Source organism: Myotis davidii, unplaced genomic scaffold (genome assembly GCF_000327345.1).
Source record: "Myotis davidii unplaced genomic scaffold, ASM32734v1 scaffold479, whole genome shotgun sequence".
Classification (NCBI taxonomy): Eukaryota; Metazoa; Chordata; class Mammalia; order Chiroptera; family Vespertilionidae; genus Myotis; species Myotis davidii.
Genome location: NW_006289825.1, coordinates 179,546 through 200,439, shown reverse-complemented (window position 1 = coordinate 200,439; position 20,894 = coordinate 179,546). Strand labels below are relative to the sequence as shown.

General features: G+C 41.2%; 1 protein-coding gene across 8 annotated transcripts in view; it reads left to right on the top strand.

The window, feature by feature from the left end:
• HNRNPM (heterogeneous nuclear ribonucleoprotein M) overlaps positions 1 to 20,894 on the top strand; it is a 48,977-nt gene that overhangs the window by 15,920 nt on the left and 12,163 nt on the right. For 4 of the 8 annotated variants that reach the window (XM_006762661.2, XM_006762660.2, XM_006762659.2 and 1 more), the window contains exons 3-12: positions 3,090 to 3,142; positions 4,046 to 4,053; positions 4,139 to 4,232; positions 6,201 to 6,392; positions 7,095 to 7,248; positions 8,366 to 8,415; positions 11,006 to 11,066; positions 14,146 to 14,247; positions 16,670 to 16,714; positions 17,186 to 17,263. In XM_006762661.2, the coding sequence (XP_006762724.1) occupies positions 3,090 to 3,142; positions 4,046 to 4,053; positions 4,139 to 4,232; positions 6,201 to 6,392; positions 7,095 to 7,248; positions 8,366 to 8,415; positions 11,006 to 11,066; positions 14,146 to 14,247; positions 16,670 to 16,714; positions 17,186 to 17,263 (837 nt within the window). The remainder of the gene's footprint in view (positions 1 to 3,089; positions 3,143 to 4,045; positions 4,054 to 4,138; positions 4,233 to 6,200; positions 6,393 to 7,094; positions 7,249 to 8,365; positions 8,416 to 11,005; positions 11,067 to 14,145; positions 14,248 to 16,669; positions 16,715 to 17,185; positions 17,264 to 20,894) is intronic. The other 4 variants (XM_006762664.2, XM_006762662.2, XM_015563213.1 and 1 more) reach the window with 3 other exon arrangements.

The window sequence follows — 20,894 nt, the reverse complement described above, 5'->3', positions numbered from 1 at the left end:
TATACATTCACTTTTTATTTTTCTCTTTTTGAGATGCATTTTAAAGTAAAGGTAGGTGATAACATTTGGCATTATTAGGCTTTTCAGAGTCATAGTTTCTTTCCTGCAGATATTTTTATATTTAAGCTGCAATAGAACTTGTCTTAGCAGTCTCCTCCTGGCATTTTATCCATGTTCAACGCGGGAGATGGGGAGCAACAGTAATTTTCATTAATACCTGTGAATTCCATTTTTGTGGCACTGTTGCCAAGGCCAATTTGTCAACTCTGCCTTCACTCCTGGTTGATTGGTTCTTTTATTTATTTCGTTGAATATGGCCAGATTGCTTCAAAGTTTTGTTGATAGTAGCACTGACTACTAAACAGGTCGTGCTTTATTATTATCTTCCTATAGGGAAGTATAAATTAGCAACTGTTCCAGAGTCTGTGAGAAGCTCTGTAGCAGTTGCTAATTGATGCTCCTTGGGAACAGCACTGCTCATGCTAGAGCCACAGTGACTGCCTCACTTAAGACTAAACTGAGAGGAGTGAGGGTTAGTATAATGTAAGTGTGTGTGTGGGGGGGGGAGGAGCATTTTAAGCAATTTTTTTTAAGCAAAGGATTGAAGGTTGCGTGTGTTTCATCACTAGAATGTTAAGGGTGAAAAGTCCTAATTTCTAAACTTGGCTTTTGTTAAAATGGTTATGACCATGGAGAAAAGTTTGGTTTTGGGACTTGCTTGGTTTCTAGGTTGTAATGACATCTTTTTGCTAAAGTGTCTTTATGGGCACAAACTAGAAACTGTCCAAATGCAACAGTATTTGACTTTTGACACCATAGTTACAGTTATCCTTGAGTTAGATATTGTGATTCTTTTATTTATTTTTAAGGTTATTAGGCAGTAGTCACAGTCATAGCTCTTAGCAAATAAACTTGGATTCTCTATTCATTGGCTTGACACTACTAGGCTTTTTAAAATATATATATATATTATTGATTTTTTACAAAGAGGAAGGGAGAGTGATAAAGAGTTAGAAACATCAATGAGAGGGAAACATCCGATCAGCTGCTCCTACACACCCCCACTGGGGATGTGCCTGCAACTAAAGTACATGCCCTTGACCGGAATCAAACTCGGGACCCTTCAGTCTGCAGGCTGACGCTTAGGATGCCCCTGTGAAAGGGTCGTTTGACCCCCAAAGGGGTCGCGACCCACAGGTTGAGAACCGCTGATTTAAGTGGAGACAAGGGCTGTTGGTGCTCAAATGGCTGCTGCTATTGAAATAAATGGGTCTACGGCCATACCACCCTGAACGCGCCCGATCTCGTCTGAAATAAATGGCTCTTAACATGGCTTCAGGAATGGCCACAACTTTTTTGGAATTGCTTTACTTTTGTATGGGTGAAATAAAGACGATTTGTATTACTGTCCCTTGTCTATGGTCATTTTTCAGTTTGCCCCTCAGGAGTACATACTCCACATGTTAAATTTACTAGTCGCTCCTATTTCCTTCATCTCTGCACTGATTCTCCTTTCTGTTTTGTGTAAAGTCCTGGTTTGGTAAACATTTCAGGAAAGGACAAGGAAGACAAGGCTGTAGACTTAACCTTTGAACACTTGGCTTTCCTGCTTTCAATGCCATGCAAATATATAACTAATAAATATCCCTTTCAAATTGTTAATTAAAAAATAATTTTATTTTACATTTAAATATCTCCTAGCAATATTTTAAAATCCAATAATAATTTTAATATTTTTTGAGCAAAGGAGGTAGAATAGGCAGGACTTGTTGAGGCCATTAAGAGGGTTATTTTTACTCTTGTAGTGCTAAACCAAACTTGAAAACTGAGTTGGAGAAGGCTTTACCATTATAAAAATAATAGTTTAAAAAATAGCCTGTTTAGAGATTTTCTCCCAATTAACGCTTTAAATTTCTGTTTGCCATCTTCAAGTTCAGCCATTTTAATGGTTGACTTGATGGGTTTTAACATCTGGGCATGGTGGTCATGAATTGGCAATCCAAACCTTTAGGAAAATCTGCAGAATCTTTTGAAATGCTTTGTTTTTCCCCCTTTGTCTAGATTAGAAGCACGTGAGTCTGTTTAATTGTTTAGTTACAAACTAAGTTTGGGGGGGGGGTTGTTTTTGTTTTTATTTCAAAGAGGAAGAGGGAGAGAGATAGAAACATCAATGATGAGAGAGAATCATTGATCAGCTGCCTCCTGCATACCCCACACTGGGGATTGAGCCTGCAACCGGGGAATATGCCCTGACTAGGAATTGAACTGTGACCTCCTGGTTCCATAGGGCACGCTCAACCACTGAGCCATGCCGGCCAGGCCAAACTGAGATCTAAATTTGTATTTAATCTGTATTCTTTATTGAGGAAGTTGAGAAGGCAGCAATAATAAAGCCTGGCTTAATTCACTGAGGAGAATCCAGGTGCTGCTCTGGTTTTGTGATTGAATATTCAAACAACCTACTTCTGACAGTTGTTGGGCCCACTGCTTTATGCAGGACCAGCTGTAGAATTGGTGGGGTGTAGAGCAAAATGAAAATGCAGGTCCCCCCTTGTTTAAAAATTAGGAATTTCAAGACCACAACAACAATATTAAACCAAGCACGTGACTCTCCTGAGCGTAGGGCCCCCTGGATTATGCAGGTTGCTTACCCATGTAGCACACAACACCTGTGCAATAGCATTTGAGCTCAGTCTAGTGGCATTGCACTTTGTGTGCTGTTTAATTGCTTTCACCAGTAAGAGTGTATGTGTAAAACAACTTCTCCCTTACCCAGAAAGTGAATCACGTGGACTTCTTTCCTATAGATTTGGATTGCCTCTAGTCATGAATGAGAGGTCCAGCCAGAGAAATTGATATAGAAATCTGTTTGTGGTGGGAGGAACATCAAGGACATTGTTAATGAGTTTCACCTACCTTTACTGCACACCTGTAATGCCTAGTTCTGTGGTTTAGAGAATATGGAGTGTTTCTGGGCTTTCTTATAAGGCAGAGGCTCCATACAAGGTTGCTGATGATTGTTCTAAATTCCCATTGTTTTCTTGGCTTTTCTCCCTTGGTTTATGTGTCGTCTGGAAACTGATTTGTAGTTGGTGAGGTAACATACGTGGAGCTCTTAATGGACGCTGAAGGAAAGTCAAGGGTAAGTGTCTGAGAGAATTTCTTCTGTGGATTTACTACATGAAAAATGTAACTGTATGGTGGCGTGGAATCGAATGAAATCAGGAAGGCAGTGAGTGCTCATGTTATAGTAGCCATGTTTGATTTTGCCAAACATTTGAGTGGGGTGGGAAGGGATTTTGCAAACGGGAGTCCTGCTTTTCCAAATGGCTGGCCAAAGAGCTTTTTGGTATTCTGTTTGGATGCCCAATTTTGATAACTGGGGACCAATTGTAGCATTGTCTCTTCGTTAACAGAGGAATTGGCTGTGTGTGAATTATGCATGGAATTTTAGTGGTGGTATATTAATGTAAAACGTGCGTTCTTGTCTAGAAAATGTTACTCTTGGTTGTTTGCTGAATTTGAAAGTTGTGTGAACCAAAGATTCCGAAAAGATTGCCTTTTTGCCAGTAAATTGTAAAACAAATATTTAAAATCTGAACGTTTAAAATTGGCCTCGTTTAAAGAGAAAATAAACTATTTTCTGTTGTGCAATAGAATGGCTTAGAATAATCAAAAGGATGAGCTCAATTAATGAAAGGGATGGATTTAGGAGGAGTATGGTAAGGAGTTGATTGAGGGAAGCAGATCTAAAGTTTGTGTGATTTCTTGGAGAACCTGAATTTAGGTCTGCTTATTATAACTTCAGCAACTCTAGTGCAATGCTGGTAACGTGCAGGAAAAGGAGATAATAAGGAGCCCAGCTTTTAATAAGGAATGCTAAGCAAGACACTTCTGTCAGCTTCCTCTTAGAAGGGTTAATTAAAAACAACAACCTAACTTTGTTACATAAATCATTTTTATAACTGTCATTGATATTTAATATTTTTTTCTTTTCTTTTCCCCTTTCCTTGCTCTTCTGATTGGTCTGTGGCTTCTTCCAAAGGGATGTGCGTAAGTATTGTCTAGTTACTTATTGGCAATTGAGCCTTCTAAGTTGCAGGACTGGTTTCACTCATTTCCTTTTGACTCTTCGTAGCGTTGTTGAATTCAAGATGGAAGAGAGCATGAAAAAAGCTGCTGAAGTTCTAAACAAGCATAGTCTGAGTGGAAGACCACTGAAAGTCAAAGAAGTAAGCGCTTAAAACACTGGATATCGTTTGTAATTGTCAAGTTGTCACACTATTAGGAGTGAGGAAAAGACAAAAATAGTCCTGGGCTATGTTTTATGGAGCAGGCTAACCTTTGTTGTTTTTCTTTAATATATTTTTTGTTGATTTCAGAGAGGAAGGGAAAGGGAGAGAGAGATAAAAACATCAGTGATGAGAATCATTCATCAACTGCCTCCTGCAAGCCCCCCCTGGGGATCGAGCAGGCAACCTGGGCATGTGCCCTTGACTGGAATGGAACCTGAGACCCTTTAGTCCGCAGGTTGAAGCTCTATCCACTGAACCAAACCAGCTAGGGCCTATCTGTTTTGGTTTTGTTTTATTTCAGAGAGGAAGCGGGAGAGAGAAACATCAATGATGGGAGAGAATCATTGATTGGTTGCCTCCTGCACGCCCCCTACTGGGGATCGAGCCCGCAACCTGGGCATGTGCCCCGGACCGGAATCGAACCTGGGACCCTTCAGTCCGCAGGCCAATGCTCTATCCACTGAGCAAAACCGGCTAGGGCCAGCCTGTGTTTTTAATGAAAAGGGTCAGTCACAGGCTTCAGTAGTCACTTCTGTAAGAACTTTGAATTAGTGGCTGAGTACATCCTGAGTGACTGCTGCCTGTCTTCTAACATCTGTGATCTTAGACCAGTCTGCCATGTGTTATCAGAGGCATTCAAACTGAGCCTGTGGTTTTCTGTTGTTTTTAAAGGATTCTATACCTGTAGTTTTACCCAGCTTGATCCCTATTCTTGGCCTCCTTTTTTCTTTTTTATATATATAAATTATATATATACATATATATTATTGATTTTTTACAGAGAGGAAGGGAGAGAGATAGTCAGAAACATCGATGAGAGAGAAACATCGATCAGCTGCCTCCTGCACATCTCCTACTGGGGATGTGCCCGCAACCAAGGTACATGCCCTTGACTGGAATCAAACCTGGGACCTTTCAGTCCGCAGGCTGATGATGCTCTATCCACTGAGCCAAACCGGTTTCAGCTTTTTTTCTTTTTTAAATTGAGTTTGTCATGACTCAAATCCTCTTTCATATCTAATCCAAATCAAATACCTTCTCTCCCTTGAGGAATAGGGTTTTTTAGATTTTATTTTTATTAATTCAGTTCCTCGGCTTTCTTTTTCAATCCTTACTTGAGGATATGTTTTATTGATTTTACTTAGATGGGGAGAGAGTAAGAGAGAGAGATGAGAAACATTGATGTGAGAGAGGAACATTGATTGGTTGCCTCACAAGCTCTCCAACTGGAGAATGACCCTCCACCTTTTGGTGTACAGGATGATGCTCCAACCACACTGGCCAGGGCCCTCCGTGACTCTTTTTTTATCTGTTCTTCTTGGAGGAAGATCAGTATATTCAGAGCTCAGGGAGGAAATTGTGGTAGGGTTTAAGTTCTCTTGTGTGTTGGAGATGATACAGAAAAAGGCAGAGTTCAAGAATAGTGTCAATACCAGAGCTTTAAAGACCTGTCCAGACTTTACACAGGAGTCAGATGCCTGAATAATGTGAAAGATGGTGATCTAGAGGGGTGTTTTCAAACTTTTGGGAAATTCACTGATGGGGTTAGCTGGAATTACAAAATCCCATTGAATCAGTAAGTGTCAGCTATACCAAGCATTGTGAAGATCTGGGAGTTCTAGATTATGTCAGCTAATTGGGTCACCACCCTCCCCCTTTATTTTATTATTTACTTAGTTTAGTTGAGAGCTAAATTTTACATCCTTTCTTTCTTCCTTATTCCTTTGGCTGGGATTCTTCCTGGCCTGGTGATTTAGTTCATTTGAATTTCTTGTTAAAAATTTTGAGAAATGCTTTCCAAATTACCTCTCAATTTCTGAAATCTTGGGGATATCGCTTACAGTGCAAGCATGCGTTTAGTTGCCACTGGGTCAGTTAAATGTAACACTTCTGTGCTCGTTTTAGGATCCTGATGGTGAACATGCCAGGAGAGCAATGCAAAAGGTGATGGCTACGACTGGTGGGATGGGTATGGGACCAGGTGGCCCAGGAATGATTAATATCCCACCCAGTATCCTAAATAATCCTAACATCCCAAATGAGATTATCCATGCATTACAGGCTGGAAGACTTGGAAGCACAGTATTTGTAGCAAATGTAAGTAAATGAAACAGTGTTTGAAGTAGAAAAAAAAATCAGAATTTTATCAAACAGTCTTATCATTGTGTTATAAAAGTAGGTTTGGTGTTTGAGAAGAAAAACTTACGAGGGGGTTATGTTATATTCTTGATTTATGTAAAAGAAATCAGCCTTGGGGTTAGGCTTTGTTCCCTAATGACCACCGCAGTCATAAGTTACAGGTTTGATTGAGGTCCCATGAGGATGGTGGTTACTGGTGTTTATTACAAAAGTGGTGGCTGAGTCTGCATTCTTGGTGGGTTTAGTTAGGTGCAGGGTGAAAAAGTTTCTGAGCAGAGATTATGTACTGACACTCCCTCTTGTGTCTGGGATAAATGGTAATGCCTTTGTCATTTGCAAAGGGAAATATTTTTTACAAAAGAAAGTGGGGAGGGGAGGGTAATGATACATTCTGGGGAGCCTTTTTTTTAAAGTTTAAAAAAAGCATTACTTTGAAATGTATGAGGTGATTTTAAGCTGTTCTTCAGAGAAGAGACAGTAAATGGCAGTTAAGGCCAGACTTTATAATCCTATTTGGGAAATTTTACTACAGTTCATAAGTTTTTGTGATATGTTTTTCTAATGCTTGTCTCCAACCAACGCATGTTGAATGCATGTAATACAAATGATGTTTTTCTTAAGATGTCTACATTGAGATTTTCTTCCCCCTTCCTTGATTAGCTGGATTATAAAGTTGGCTGGAAGAAACTGAAGGAAGTTTTTAGTATGGCTGGTGTGGTGGTCCGGGCAGACATTCTTGAGGATAAAGATGGAAAAAGTCGTGGAATAGGCACTGTTACTTTTGAACAGTCCATTGAAGCTGTGCAAGCTATATGTATCCTTTTATTGGAATTCAGCTCTTGGGGAGCAGTTTGTCTAAATGTTATGTTAGTTATAGAGGCTTGTGTGGGGAAATGGTTAACTTTGCATATTTCTGTTTCCTGAGTGACTAGAGGGAATGTATTTCTGTGGAATTGGAAAAGTTCTCTGTAATGGAATTGATCTAATCCTGTGTAGATAAAAGGGCTGGTTAGAAAGTAGGCATATTCTCGTAAGTGGTCTTTTCCAATGATTTATTTTTAGAGGAGTCTGGTTTGAAATGGGAAGCCCAATGAATGTGCCACTGGAGAAAAATTGGGTTATTTCTTTTTTTTAAAATATATTTTATTGATTTTTTACAGAGAGGAGGGGGGAGGAATAGAGAGTTAGAAACATCGATGAGAGAGAAACATCGATCAGCTGCCTCCTGCACACTCCCCACTGGGGATGTGCCCACAATCAAGATACATGCCCTTGACTGGAATCAAACCTGGGACCCTTCAGTCTGCAGGCCGATGCTCTATCCACTGAGCCAAACCGGTCCAGGGCTGGCTATTTCGTATATAAGCCTTTGCAGGGCCCTATTTCTAGTGGATTGACCTCATCATTCTGTAAGAAGCATTTCTCACTCTCACCATAGGCTCTTACCCTAGAGTTACATTTTTGTAGCCATGATGGAGACTACTACACAGGAACACAGTCACTAAATGCAGGCAAGACTGTCACTGAGTATTTTGCCCAGAAAACATGGTACTTCTAAAATGTTAGGATACTTGGCTCATTGGATGCGTACGGAAAACTGATGCCAGTGCTTAAGAGGATGGTTTGGTGAGAAGTGTAAAGTTGTATGAATGAAGCTCTACACTTAGAGCTTCTACACTATCTCATAAGTGCATAACTCTTACGTTGCAAGCTGAGGTTTACTTATTTCCCCCTTGAATGAGCTTTATTTATTGTTCCTTTTATGCTGACTTGAGAACCAGATACAGTTACTTGAAAGTGTAATGAGGAATCAAAATTGCTCTTCATTACTAGAGGGACTGGTAGCATTTGGATTATTTTTCTCTTATCTGTTTCTTTCCTGCCGTGCATGTTTTTAGAATTGTAAGAAATTGCCTTAATTTTAATAACAGCTATGTTCAATGGACAACTGCTATTTGATAGACCAATGCACGTGAAAATGGTAAGTTAATAGGCTCTCCAAAATACACTCAAGTGTAGCAAAAACATAGGATTATTAATAGTGCACGCACAGCCATTATTTATGATCAGTCTAAGTCAGTGATTTTCAACTGGTGTGCCACAATAATTTTTAAAACATGCAATACCTATTTATTTTTATTGAATTTATTGGGGTGATATTTGTTAATAAAATTATATAAATTTCAGGTGTATAATAATAGAATATATCTAAAACCTGACTATATAGTCAGGGGCACTGACCTCTTCCCTTAATTTATTTTTAAATTTATCTTTATTGTTGAAAGTATTACAGATTTTGTTCCCCCATTGACCCCCTCTATTCTGCACCAGTCCGTCAGTCCCCCCTCCCGTAACCCCACCCCCACCTCACCAAAGCCTACTACACTATTTTTTCTGTGTCCATGGGTTATGCATATATGCATATAAGTTCTTTGGTTAATTTCTTCCTGTCCTCCCCACCCCCTTTCAACAAATCTCTTCCTTTAGATTGTCAAAAAAAATGACAGCCAACACAACAGTATCTGTTCGATGTGAATGAATCAAAAGTGTACCTTTTTTTTTTTTGTCAGATGGGCGAAAAATAAATTTTTTGGCATGCTGCAGAATTTTAGTAATTATTTTGTGTGCCATGAAATGAAAAAAGGTTGAAAATCGCTGGTTTAAGTTAAAATAGTGAGCACATTTATGACAGAAATAACCTTTGCTCATGCTGCTCATCCTGTCCTAACCTATACTAGAGGCCCGGTACACAACATTCATGCACTGGGGGAAGGGGTCCCTCAGTCAGGCCTGTGCCCCTCATAGTCCAGGACCTCTTGGGGGATGTCTGCCTGCCAGCTTAGGCCCACTCCCCACAGACATCCCCCAAGGGGTCCTTAGCTGCCAGTCACAAGCCCGGCTTCTGGCTGAGCCTCTGCCCCCTGGTGGTCAGTGTGCATCATAGCGACCGGTCATTCTGCCATTTGGTCAATTTGCATATTAGCCTTTTATTATATAGGACAATAAAAAAGCCCAGCGACTGAACGACAGGTCGACCAGGTGTTATGATGTGAACTGACCACCAGGGGGCAGATGCTCAGCACAGGAGCTGCCCCCTGGTAGTCAGTGCGCTCCCACAGTGGGAGCATCGCTCTGCTGACCTGGATGAGCAGCACTCCCCGCAGGCCACTCCCCCCACCAGTGCACACATGCAGTGCATGGGGCCTCTAGTTTCAGACATATTATTATTTGCATAGTTGGCTAATTGACAGGGTCAGGAGGTCAGTTGAGTATCCTGCTTGAACAAGTGATCAATTTTAAGGAATAATTATGTACCCTGGGTTTTCAGTTCTCAGTATGTTTTGTTAGTATTATATCTGTTGTGAACCTAATTAAGTCTTCGGTCAGACAGCCTTTAAAGTTTTGTTGAAGTGCTTCAATTAGTCTTGCTATGGCTGTGCCAAAGACAATGGTTAATACAAGCATGATTAGAACATGGTGAGGGCAAGGTAGTTAGCACTCACATTCAGGAAGAAAATAAAAGGAATTGTAAAGGAGTTTGGTTTTTTAATTGTTCAGTTTAAAAAAAATAGATAATTGCTTAGCGGGGGCGGGGGGAACATCTGTAAGACTCAAAAATAAAGATTTTTAAAATTTCTATACAAGCCAAAAAAAATTGGTTCATGTGTTTCAAAAGCATGAAAACGGTAATGTGAGTCTTGCTTTTGCTTCATATCCAGGTCCTGTCCATCCCCACAGTATACACCTGAGTGTATAGTTTAATCCTTTCCTTTTAACAAGAAATACTCCTTTTTTTAAAAAAGATTGTTTTGGAATTTAAAATTTTCATTGATTTTTTTAGAGGGAGAGAGTGGGAGAAAGATTTATTTCACTTTTTAAACATTTATTGGTTGATTTTTAAAAAATACATTTTATTGATTTCAGAAAGGAAATGAGAGGGAGAGAGATAGAAACATCAATGATGAGAATCATTGATTGGCTGTCTCCTGCACAGGGGATTGAGTCAGCAGCACAGGCATGTGCCTTGACTGGGAATTGAACCATGGCCCTGGTTCACAGGTTGACGCTTAACCACTAGGCCACACCATCTGGGCAGTTGGTTGGTTCTTGTATGTATGTGCCTGATTGGGGATCGAACCCCTAGCCTTGGTGTATTGGGATGATGCTCTAATCGACTGAGCAACCCGGCCAGGGCTCCAGGCTTTTTTTAAAAAATATATATTTTATTGATTTTTTTACAGAGAAGAAGAGAGAGGGATAGTTAGAAAAATCGATGAGAGAAATTGATCAGCTGCCTCCTGTACGCCCCCCCAGTGGGGATGTGCCTGCAACCAAGGTACATGCCCTTGACCGGAATCAGACCTGGGACCCCTGAGTCCGCAGGCCGACGCTCTATCCACTGAACCAAACCGGTTCGGCTCCAGGCTTCTTTTGATACGTGCATGGTATTCTATGGTGAGGGTGTCTCATAATTTATTAAACTAGTCGTCTGTTGATGGGTGTTGTTCCTGTCTTTTGCTGTTGCCAACAGTCTTCTAGGAATACTGAGATATATTTACTTTCTCTTTCAGGATGAGAGGGCCTTACCAAAGGGAGATTTTTTCCCTCCTGAGCGTCCACAACAACTTCCCCGTAAGTGTCTCATTTATTATGGTTGAGATTTTGAATTTGATTTATATTAACCAGAAAACTACAATGACTCTTTGAATTTGTGCTATGTTATCTTGCAAAATTCATACATGGATGTTCATACAAAGCAGCATAATTTTAGCTGATCAGTGGGTAAATACAATGGTAAATCCATACAGTGGAACATTCATTACTCAGCCATAAAAAGGAACAAAGTACCAATACATGTTATACTATGGATGAGACTTGATTCCCATCTATAGGAAACATCCAGAACAGGTGAGTCTATAGGCAGAAAGTAGATTAGTGGTTGCCACGGGCTGGGAGAGTGACTGCTAATGGGGATAGGATGTCTTTTTGGGGTGATGAAAATGTACTGATTTAGATAGTGGTAATTGCATAGCTCTGTATATACTAAAAATACCTGAGCTTTACTCTCTAAATTGATGAATGTTATTGTATGTGAAGTGCACCAATCAAAATTTTTAAATAGGGTTATTTGCAATATCCAGGTAAAAATCTTTGTTACAACGGGGAAGGCTAGTTGATAGGTCACTGCATAGATGGAAATGGCATACATAATGAAGTCCGGCACTTCATCTGGCAAGCCCACAGGGGAAAGCTGAGCCTTGGCACAGACAGCAGTGGGAGTGAGGGCCTGTTGTAGCATGGGGGTTGGGAAATCAGCAGTGCAGACCCAGGCCAGTGTGTTGATGGAAGACTGGGAAGGATGAGGTGGGTGAGGGTGGGAACTGCTTATGCTTTGCTAGGGAGGACTTCTTACCAGATAAGGCAATTGGAGTGGGGCTGTTGGAGTGCCAGTCAGTGCCTACAGTCTGGAGCAGTGACTTAAGTTTGATGCCTAGCCCTCAGAGACTAGAATGCCAACTTTTGTTTGCTTTTGCAGTTCATGGTTACAGAAGCATAATAGAGGCAGATATTAAGGGGAAGTCAATGACTTCAAGAATAGGAGTTGGCTTATCTATTGAAAGTTAATATTTATTGAAGGACCACATTTCTTTTGTCAAAACAAATGTGATCATTTGCAGTGGTCATCCAGGGTCAAGGGGGGTGGCTCTTGTTGACTTTCTGCAGTGTGACAGGGTGGTGCTGATTGGCAACTTTGGCAGGCAGGCACTGGGCCCCAGGGAGCCCATTATCCAAGGCTTTTTGGTCTCTGAGCACATTTCAGAGGGTTGACTTGAAAGTCATCAGTAACTGGGGAGTAAGTAACCTTGGTGATTTCCTGCTGCTGTTTCTCTGCAATTTAAAAACAGAGGGATGTTAATCAGATTAAACACTTGGGAACTCTGTCAGGTTTTTTTTGTGAGGGTGACATTGGTTAATAAAATTATATAGGTTTCAGGTGTACAGTTCTATACTCATCATCTGTACATTGTATTGTGTGTTCCAACACCTCTGTCAAGTCTCTTTTTATTGCCATTTATACCCCCATGCCCTTTTATCTCCTCCATCCCCTTTTCTAATGAACCTTTTTCCATTTAAAAAACAGTTGCTTGTTCTTGGTTTAAGCCTCAGACCATGGTCAACTAGAGCACTGCCAAGTGTCTTCTTACACTATCTCAGGTCTTACTGACTATTCTTAAATTTCAAAATTTTTATTGATTTTATTAATTAAATATTTTTATTATTTAAAAAACTTTTATTGCCAAAACCGGTTTGGCTCAGTGGATAGAGCGTCGGCCTGCGGACTGAGGGGTCCCGGGTTCAATTCCGGTCGAGGGCATGTACCTGGGTTGTGGGCACATCCTCAGTGGGAGATGTGCAGGAGGCAGCTGATCGATGTTTCTCTCTCAAAATATATTTTAAAAAAATAAAAAAAAATAAAAAATAAAAAACTTTCATTGATTTCAGAGAGGGAGAGGAGAGATAGAAACATCAATGATAAGAGGGGATGATTGATTGGCTGCCTCCTGAACCCCCCTATTGGGGATTGAGCCTGCAACCTGGGCATGTGGGCTTGGTCAGAATTGAACCCAGGACCCTTCAGTCTTGAGGCTGGTGCTCTATCCACTAAGCCAAACCAGCTAAGGTTTTTTTTTTTTTTTTAAGAGAGGAAGGGAGAGAGAGAGAGAGAAACATTGATAGAAACATTTATCAGCTGCCTCCTACACGTCCGCTACTGACCAGAAATCAAACCAGTGGCCTTCTTGGGGTCTGGGATGATGCTGAACCAATTTGAGCCACACCAGCCAGGCTATTTTTATTGATTTTAAAGAGAGAAACATCAATTGCTTCCCTCCTATATGTGCCCTGATTGGGGATTGAGCCTGTAACCTAGGTATGTTTCCTGATCTGGAATCAAATTTGCAATCTCTTGGTGTACAGAATGACACTCCAACCAGCCAAGCCACCCAGTCAGGGCAAACCTTGTTTGCTCTTTTGAGACCAGTCTGTATTCTTGGGTCCCTGTTTGTGTAGCATGTGGACTTGAGGGTGGGCTGGGTATTAATCCATGGGTTAGGAAGCTTTGTGGGTAGAGATTGGCAGGTGGAAGTGGGCATCTTTGTCACACTTGCCACCTAATGTCTTGAGTTGCCCTCCTTTTTTTTTTTTAATCCTCACCCTTTTCTGTTTTTTTGTTTGTTTTTTGTTTTTGTTTTTAAGAGAAAGTGGAAGGGGCGGGGAGAGAGAAACTGATTGGTTGCCTCCCACATGTGCCCTGATTAGGGCTGGGGTCGAACCTACAATCCTTAGCTGCTCAGGGTGACACTTTAACCATTGAGCCACAACGGCCAGGGCTTGAGTTACCTTTTTATTTAGGGAAACAAATAGGTGCTCACAATTTTTATTGTGTGAGCTCTTCACAGTTCTCTCTAACTTTGAAGTGAACTGATTTTTAGTTGCATCTTTCTACATATCACAAACTAATCTGTAAAAGGTTAGCCTTAAAAAGGAGAGCTCTTACGTATACAACTGTTGAGTTACGAATTAGAACCTGTGTTTGTTGTAGAGGTGGGTGGAAATGGAGCTCTACAGTTATGACTCTTTTGCTGTTGAGAGTCATGGTTTATTCTAAGTTAGTGGAATTTACACTTCTGATTTTCTCTTTTCCTTTCAGATGGACTTGGTGGTATTGGCATGGGGTTAGGACCAGGAGGGCAGCCTATCGATGCCAATCACCTAAATAAAGGCATTGGCATGGGAAACATAGGACCTGCAGGTGAGAATTACAGTGTCCCTTGATTGGGGACTTACGGGGAGTGAAAAGTTATTAACAATATATAACTAAAATAATCCTATATAATAAAGAGGTAATATGCAAATTCACTGTCATGCACTTGCACAAATGGCCGCCCCCATATGGTCACAAGATGGCCGGCAGGGGAGGGCTGTTGTGGGTGATCAGGCCAGCAAGAGAGGGCAGTTAGGGGTGACCTGGCCAGCAGGGGAGGGTAGTTGGGGGGGACCCAGGCCTGCAGGGGATGGCATTTGGGAGCAACCGGGCCGGCAGGGGAGCAGTTAGGCATCGATCATGATGGCAGGGGAGTGGTTAGGGGGTCATCAAACTGGCAGGCAGAAGCAGTTAGGGGCAATCAGGCAGGCGAGTGGTTGGGAGCCAGCAGTCCTGGATTGTGAGAGGGATGTCTGACTGCCGGTTTAGGCCCGATCCCATAAACCGGCAGTCTGACGTTCCCCGAGGGGTCCCAGATTGAAGAGGGTACAGACTGGGCTGAGGGGGACACACACACACACACACACAGTGCATGAATTTCGTGCACCGGGCCTCTAGTTATTGAGATCATTGGACATTGAGTAGTTTAAAAGGAATAAGGATTTAATTGGGACAGAGTTCCCTCTTTTTTTTTTTTTTTTTTTTTTAAGCCTCACCCTAGGACAGTGATGGCGAACCTATGACACGCTTGTCAGAGGTGACATCCGAACTCATTTTTTTGGTTGATTTTTCTTTGTTAAATGGCATTTAAATATGTAAAATAAATATCAAAAATATAAATCTTTGTTTTACTATGGTTGCAAATTTCAAAAAATTTCTATATGTGACATGGCACCAGAGTTAAGTTAGAGTTTTTCAAAATGCTGACATGCCTAGCTCAAAAGGTTCACCATCACTGCCCTATGATATTTTTTCTGATATTTAGAGAGAGAGTGGGAGGGAAGGAGGGACGGGGAGAGAGGAATATTGATGTGAGAGAGACACATTGACTGGTGCCTCCTGCACATGCCCCAATTAGGGCCAGGAATCAAGCCTGCAACCGTTTGGCCCACAGACTGGCTCTCTAACCATTGAGCAAACCAGCCAGGGCCCCTGCTTTTTTGTATTTTCCCTGAATTGAATCCCTTTTCCCCCTAAAGCCATCATACCTTAGCATTTTATCCTTGCATAACCTTCTGAGCTGACATAGTTAAGCTATTCAATAAAAGGAGGCAAGCCAAGGTCACACTATCAGTTAGTGACAGAGACTGTAGGTCTCCTGATCATGGGACCACAGCACTGCCACAGTCTATTACTCAGACGCCCTTGGGCTCAGGCCTTGGTGTTGATACGTTTTCTAGAGGTAGGGGCATTGATGGATGCTAAAAGGCCTGGGGGGCCTCATTACATGACAGCATAGTTATTGTAGGCCATAGGACATGTGATGCACAGTTTTGTTTTTGTTCAAAGAAGATAAGAAATAGCTAATAAAGGCTTTGGTGTGTAGAACAAACTTTAAACAGCATTTTCATTTCTGTGCAGTGAGGCATTTATATACTATTAAATATTTTTATGACTTCCGACTTAAGTCTTTCTTTCTTGAAATCCTTTGAATTTCAAGATGGGTGCACCTCTACCTTGCTATTATCAGTTCTTTATATTCCTTATCTTTCAGCTTAAACTCTGGGGCCTACCTAAAGCCTGGGTCAGCCCCTCAAAGAGGCTCTACTAATCTGACCACCACACCCTCCTACCTGATACCTAAGAGGAAAGGCGGCTTGGGTTGGGGGAGGGAAGCCTCAGTGTTACTAGGAACTGCTTTTTACTTAGAGCAGGAGTGGGGAATGTCTGTCCAGGACCGTATAAGGCCCTCTAAATCATTTGGTCTGGCCCTGCCAAGGCATTCGGGGTGAATTAATTAAATGTTTGACCAAATATAGCAAGCTAATTTTTAAGTTGATACTTTTGTATGGCCAGTGAATGAAGTTATAATATCCAAATGGCCCTTGGCAGAATAAAGTTCCCCACCCCTGACTTACAGAATTTTACCTTTCAAAGAGATTTTTAAATATGCTTCTCCCTAAAATAAGCTTCTAATGAATGTTACCTAGTCTGTATCTTATAATTAGATTTCATGTTTAAAACTGTCTTGAGCATTTAGTTAAACTATGTGAATCCTACATAATTTTGAGTCATGTGGTGATTATTTTGTTAAAGGCTTAAATACTTTTTGGGGAATGTGATGGTTTGACAGTTGAAATGGCACTCACACCACCTCCCCTTTTCTTGACAATTAAAATATATTCATAATCAGTGGTATTTATACATTTGCTGGTGTAGAATTTCTTGTGTGTGTGTGTTGTGGTTTTTTTAAGTTCAAATGTTACTGCTTCAACATAATTTTAATTTGCATTGACTTTTTCTTTTTAAGGAATGGGAATGGAAGGCATAGGATTTGGAATAAATAAAATGGGAGGTAAGAAATTTAAAATGAAGTGCAAATGTAATCCCTTTCAGTTATGATTTTCTCTCTTTTTTCCTATTTGTTTCTCTTAAGCCCTGCATGAAATTTTTACTTTTACTTTGACTTCAAAAAAATTTAAGTCTTGAAATTAACCTGTCCTTTCTTCCCATGGGTGCCTTGGCTTTTGGTTCTGGGTTTCTTACTTACTGGCTCTGTGTCTTTGGGCAAATCACTTCATCTCTCTCGTCCTCTCTTTGTTTGTGATTCATGAAAGGGATGGATCAGATCAGCTTTTTTGCGGGTGCTGATTTTTAAGCAAGGAGCACTAACATTTGTTTTTTTCTATAAGTCCGTAAACTTGGTAAGCAAGTTCCTGGCAGAAAATAAAATATGCCCAAGTGAAACTTGTGAAAACCGTTTTCTTTTCCTAATCAGTCTAAGCAGTCTCATAGGGATGGTGCTGAAATGTGTATTTTCTTTCAGGCATGGAGGGTCCCTTTGGTGGTGGTATGGAAAACATGGGTCGATTTGGATCTGGGATGAACATGGGCAGGATAAACGGTAAGACAAGTGTTGCCTTCCTGCTTGCCTCTTGCTCTTTGCTGGCTATTGGGTCTTGTGTGACCTTTAGACAGTAGACCCATTTTTAATACATTATTCTCCCCTTCCACTTTTCTACCAAATCAAATGTCTTTGAATTGCCTTAAATATCAGTAAAACTGTAAGTTTGTAGTATTAGAAGCTAGACATAATGGTAGGTTTTTATTCTCTTAGTCACTAAACTCTTGAGACATCCTGTGTTCTGAATCTTCTCCAGTAATAGTTCGGTAAAAATTTAAAGCTATCTTATTGCCTGCAACACTAGCAAGCATCATGTAGATACCTGTGCTTATGTTTTGCACCCTTTAAAATGGTCTCCAAGTGTAAGGGATTAGTTTCTTTAGCATTTTTTATGAAGTTCATGTTTCCCCTAGAGTGCTGGACTGATGAGTTCTTTATCATTTGCCCTGATGATTCTTGAGTTGTAAGCAGAAGCATAATTTAGTTTTTAGATAACACAAATTTTTGTGTACTATCATTCAAATCTTACAGCCCTTCCGACCTCTTAATAGAACTATAATGATAATATTAATTATAATGTCAGTGTGTTGTGTCATTTAGTTTTTGCAAGAACCACATGATGTGTAGGTACTGTTATCCCCATTTAAGCAGAAACTGAGGCCCAGAGAGTGACTTGCCCTTGGGTCACATGACTAGCAATGGTGGACCCAGGCTTTCTGGCTCCAGAGTCTGACTCTTTAATATGCTGCAATCCTGCCTTTTAGAATTGCCCCTAGCACTGGCTTTAAGCAGCCTCCCTCACTAGCAGGGCTGTTGAGTGTGCCTTGAGAAACCTGCAGTCTGTCTTTTTAAAATCCTCTGGGTGTTGGTAGACTCTGACCTTGCCTGTGGGAACACTGCTTCCTTTATACACATAAAGTTCCTTAGAGTGGGAAGCCATTAAGGACCTGGGGTTAAACCTTTCTTTGCTGGTCTGTAATGGATATGGGGAGATATATAGTGCAATCAGACATTACTAGGATAGACATCAGATGTCAACTGGAAAACGATGTCCTGATGAGTAAAGTGTTCTTTATCGTGGGAAAAAAAGATGTAGGAAGGCCCTCACCATGAGTTAGGAATGAAAGAACAAAGGTCTGTGTTGCCGGTGTGTTCTCAGGCTTGCCTGTGGCTTATGTGTGCCTGGGATGTTTAATAAAAATAAAAGTTGGAGAAATTTGGCTTGATAAAGTGTTTATTCAGAGTAGATGAGTCATTAGAAAGAGGATTTGGGTTGTTACTCTGAGTGGACTGAAATGATTTAGAAGTAGTTGGGAACAGAGTGGGGACTGTGCTGAGCGAGGAGGATAAAGTCCTTGATGACCTGGCAGCTGGAATGCTGCAGTTAGTTTTGAGTCTGGTGATTAAAGCTTTAAAGTGCTGATTGTTGTGGAGAGTCACAGTGGAGGATGTGTTCTTAGGTTGTGTTCTTGGATGTTCTGAGGTATAGATACTTGAGTCTACCTCCATTCTCTACCGTAGAGAACAGAGCCTTTCTCTTATATTTGACCTGCGTTCTAATTTGGTGGGATCGACTCTAGATCCCTTGGGTGCTGGATCCAAGGGAAGTTTTAATCACTAGAAAAAAATTGAAGATGTTTCAGATTTAATTTAATGTTTAGTTGATGACTATAATGCATATACTAGTATTATGGTCACAGGTGCTGATAACAGATTAGAAATTAATCAGCTTTTTGGGGCCAACCAGTAGATTGTTAAATCTTGGTAGAATGGATATAAAAATTTTAATTGAAAGGTAATCACATATCAAATAATGACTGATTTCATGCAGTATTTGGCAGTGAAAAATATCTCCCCGCCCCCCTGCTCTCTCTCTCTCAGTACATTGGACTTCACACAGGGTTTCCTGAATTCTGCGGCCTGTTGAGAGTTGGGAAGATTAGCTCTGAGGCCTTTGACAGTGCATTAATGCCTGCATATGACTTTCTTATCTGAAAGGGGGTGGGTGCTGCCTTCTTCATAGGCTTATGATAGGGATTAAAATAGTGTTGGAGAACTCCATCTGTTACAGGCCACTCTGGGATTTCTTTTCTGCCCACCAGACACAGGCTTGGACAAGTTACCTACATTTACAGCAGATAGAATGCCACCAATCTATGGGATTCATTTGGGTTGATTCAAACTATGAATATAAAGTCCACCATTGCCAAAACTGTTGGATTTCCATACTAATTCTAGCCTCCTTCCAATGGAAATCATAAGGATATAGCCATTATTTTGTAGTTGCGCAGTAAAAGATGTCCTTCAAATAGCACCTGTCTACCTGATATTTCTAGGGAGCAAGATAATAAGCTAGATTTTTCAAGGACCTCTTAATATGGGAAGGAGAAAAAGTAATTTGCATTTTTTATTTATTATTATTACTTTGCAAATTTCAAGTCAAAAGGGTTTTCTATTGTTTTAAAGCATACAGTGTAAAGACCGTCTAGAACAGCTGTCACCAACCAGGGGTCCTGTGATGTCCAAAAGGTTGACGGCCGTTGCTTTAGAATATACAAGTAGCTCAGTGTCCACACTGACAGCAGTTACACCAGGGACATTAGTTTCCATTCTCAGAGGGTGGAGTTTGGGGCAGTAAGGCCTTTGTTTTTAAAAGACATTGTAAAAAATAAATACTCCTGCTGTCAGCATAGAAAACAATGAAGTTACCCAAATTCCATTATGTAGATGGAACCACTCCTAACATGCTAAGTGTCTGGTCCTCTGTTCAACCAATCAAAGTGTTATATGCTAATGATATGCTAAGGCCATTCAACTGCTTGCTATGACCTGCTTTGACCACCAGGGGGCAGACACTCCGACTGGTAGGTTAGCTTGCTGCTGGGGTCCGGCCCATTGGGACTGAGCAAAACAGGCCAACACACCCTGGAGCCCTCCCGCTGTCCCTCCCTGGCTGGCCAACCTCTTGCACCCTTCCCCGGCCCCATTCATGCTCCAGTGGGGTCCCTCGGCCTGGCCTATGCCCTTGGCCTGTGCCCTCTTGCAATCCGGGATCCCTTGGGGGGTGTCAGAGAGCCAGTTTCACCCCGATCCCGCAGGCCAGGTGAGGGGCCCCACTGGTGCATGAATTCGTGCACGGGGCCTCTAGTCTATCTATCTATTTATTTATTTACTTACTTTACTTACTCACTCACTCACTCCCTGGTGCACGAAATTCGTGCACTGGGTGGGGGTCGGGGGGAGTGTGTCCCTCGGCCCATCCTTAATAAAAAGGGGATGTTTTTAGGGGAAACAGACTTGCATATAGGGAGAACACCATGTAAACATGAAGGTAGAGGTTGGGGTGATGCTTCTTCAAGACACAGATTGGCAGTAAACCTCCAGAATCTAGAAGAGAGGTTGGGAGCAGGTTTTCCTCACATTCTCAGAAGGAACCAATGTAGCTGACCTTTTGATCTTGGACTTCTGGCCTCCACTACTGCGAGAGAATGCATTTCTGTTACTTAGGCCTGCTAATCTATGGTGTCTTGCTGCTGAAGCCTGGACAAACAAATACACTCCCTGTAACAGTTGACCAACAGATGTCCGTTTCACCTCTCCACAGAGCATCCACGGTCCTCATCTTTTGAAA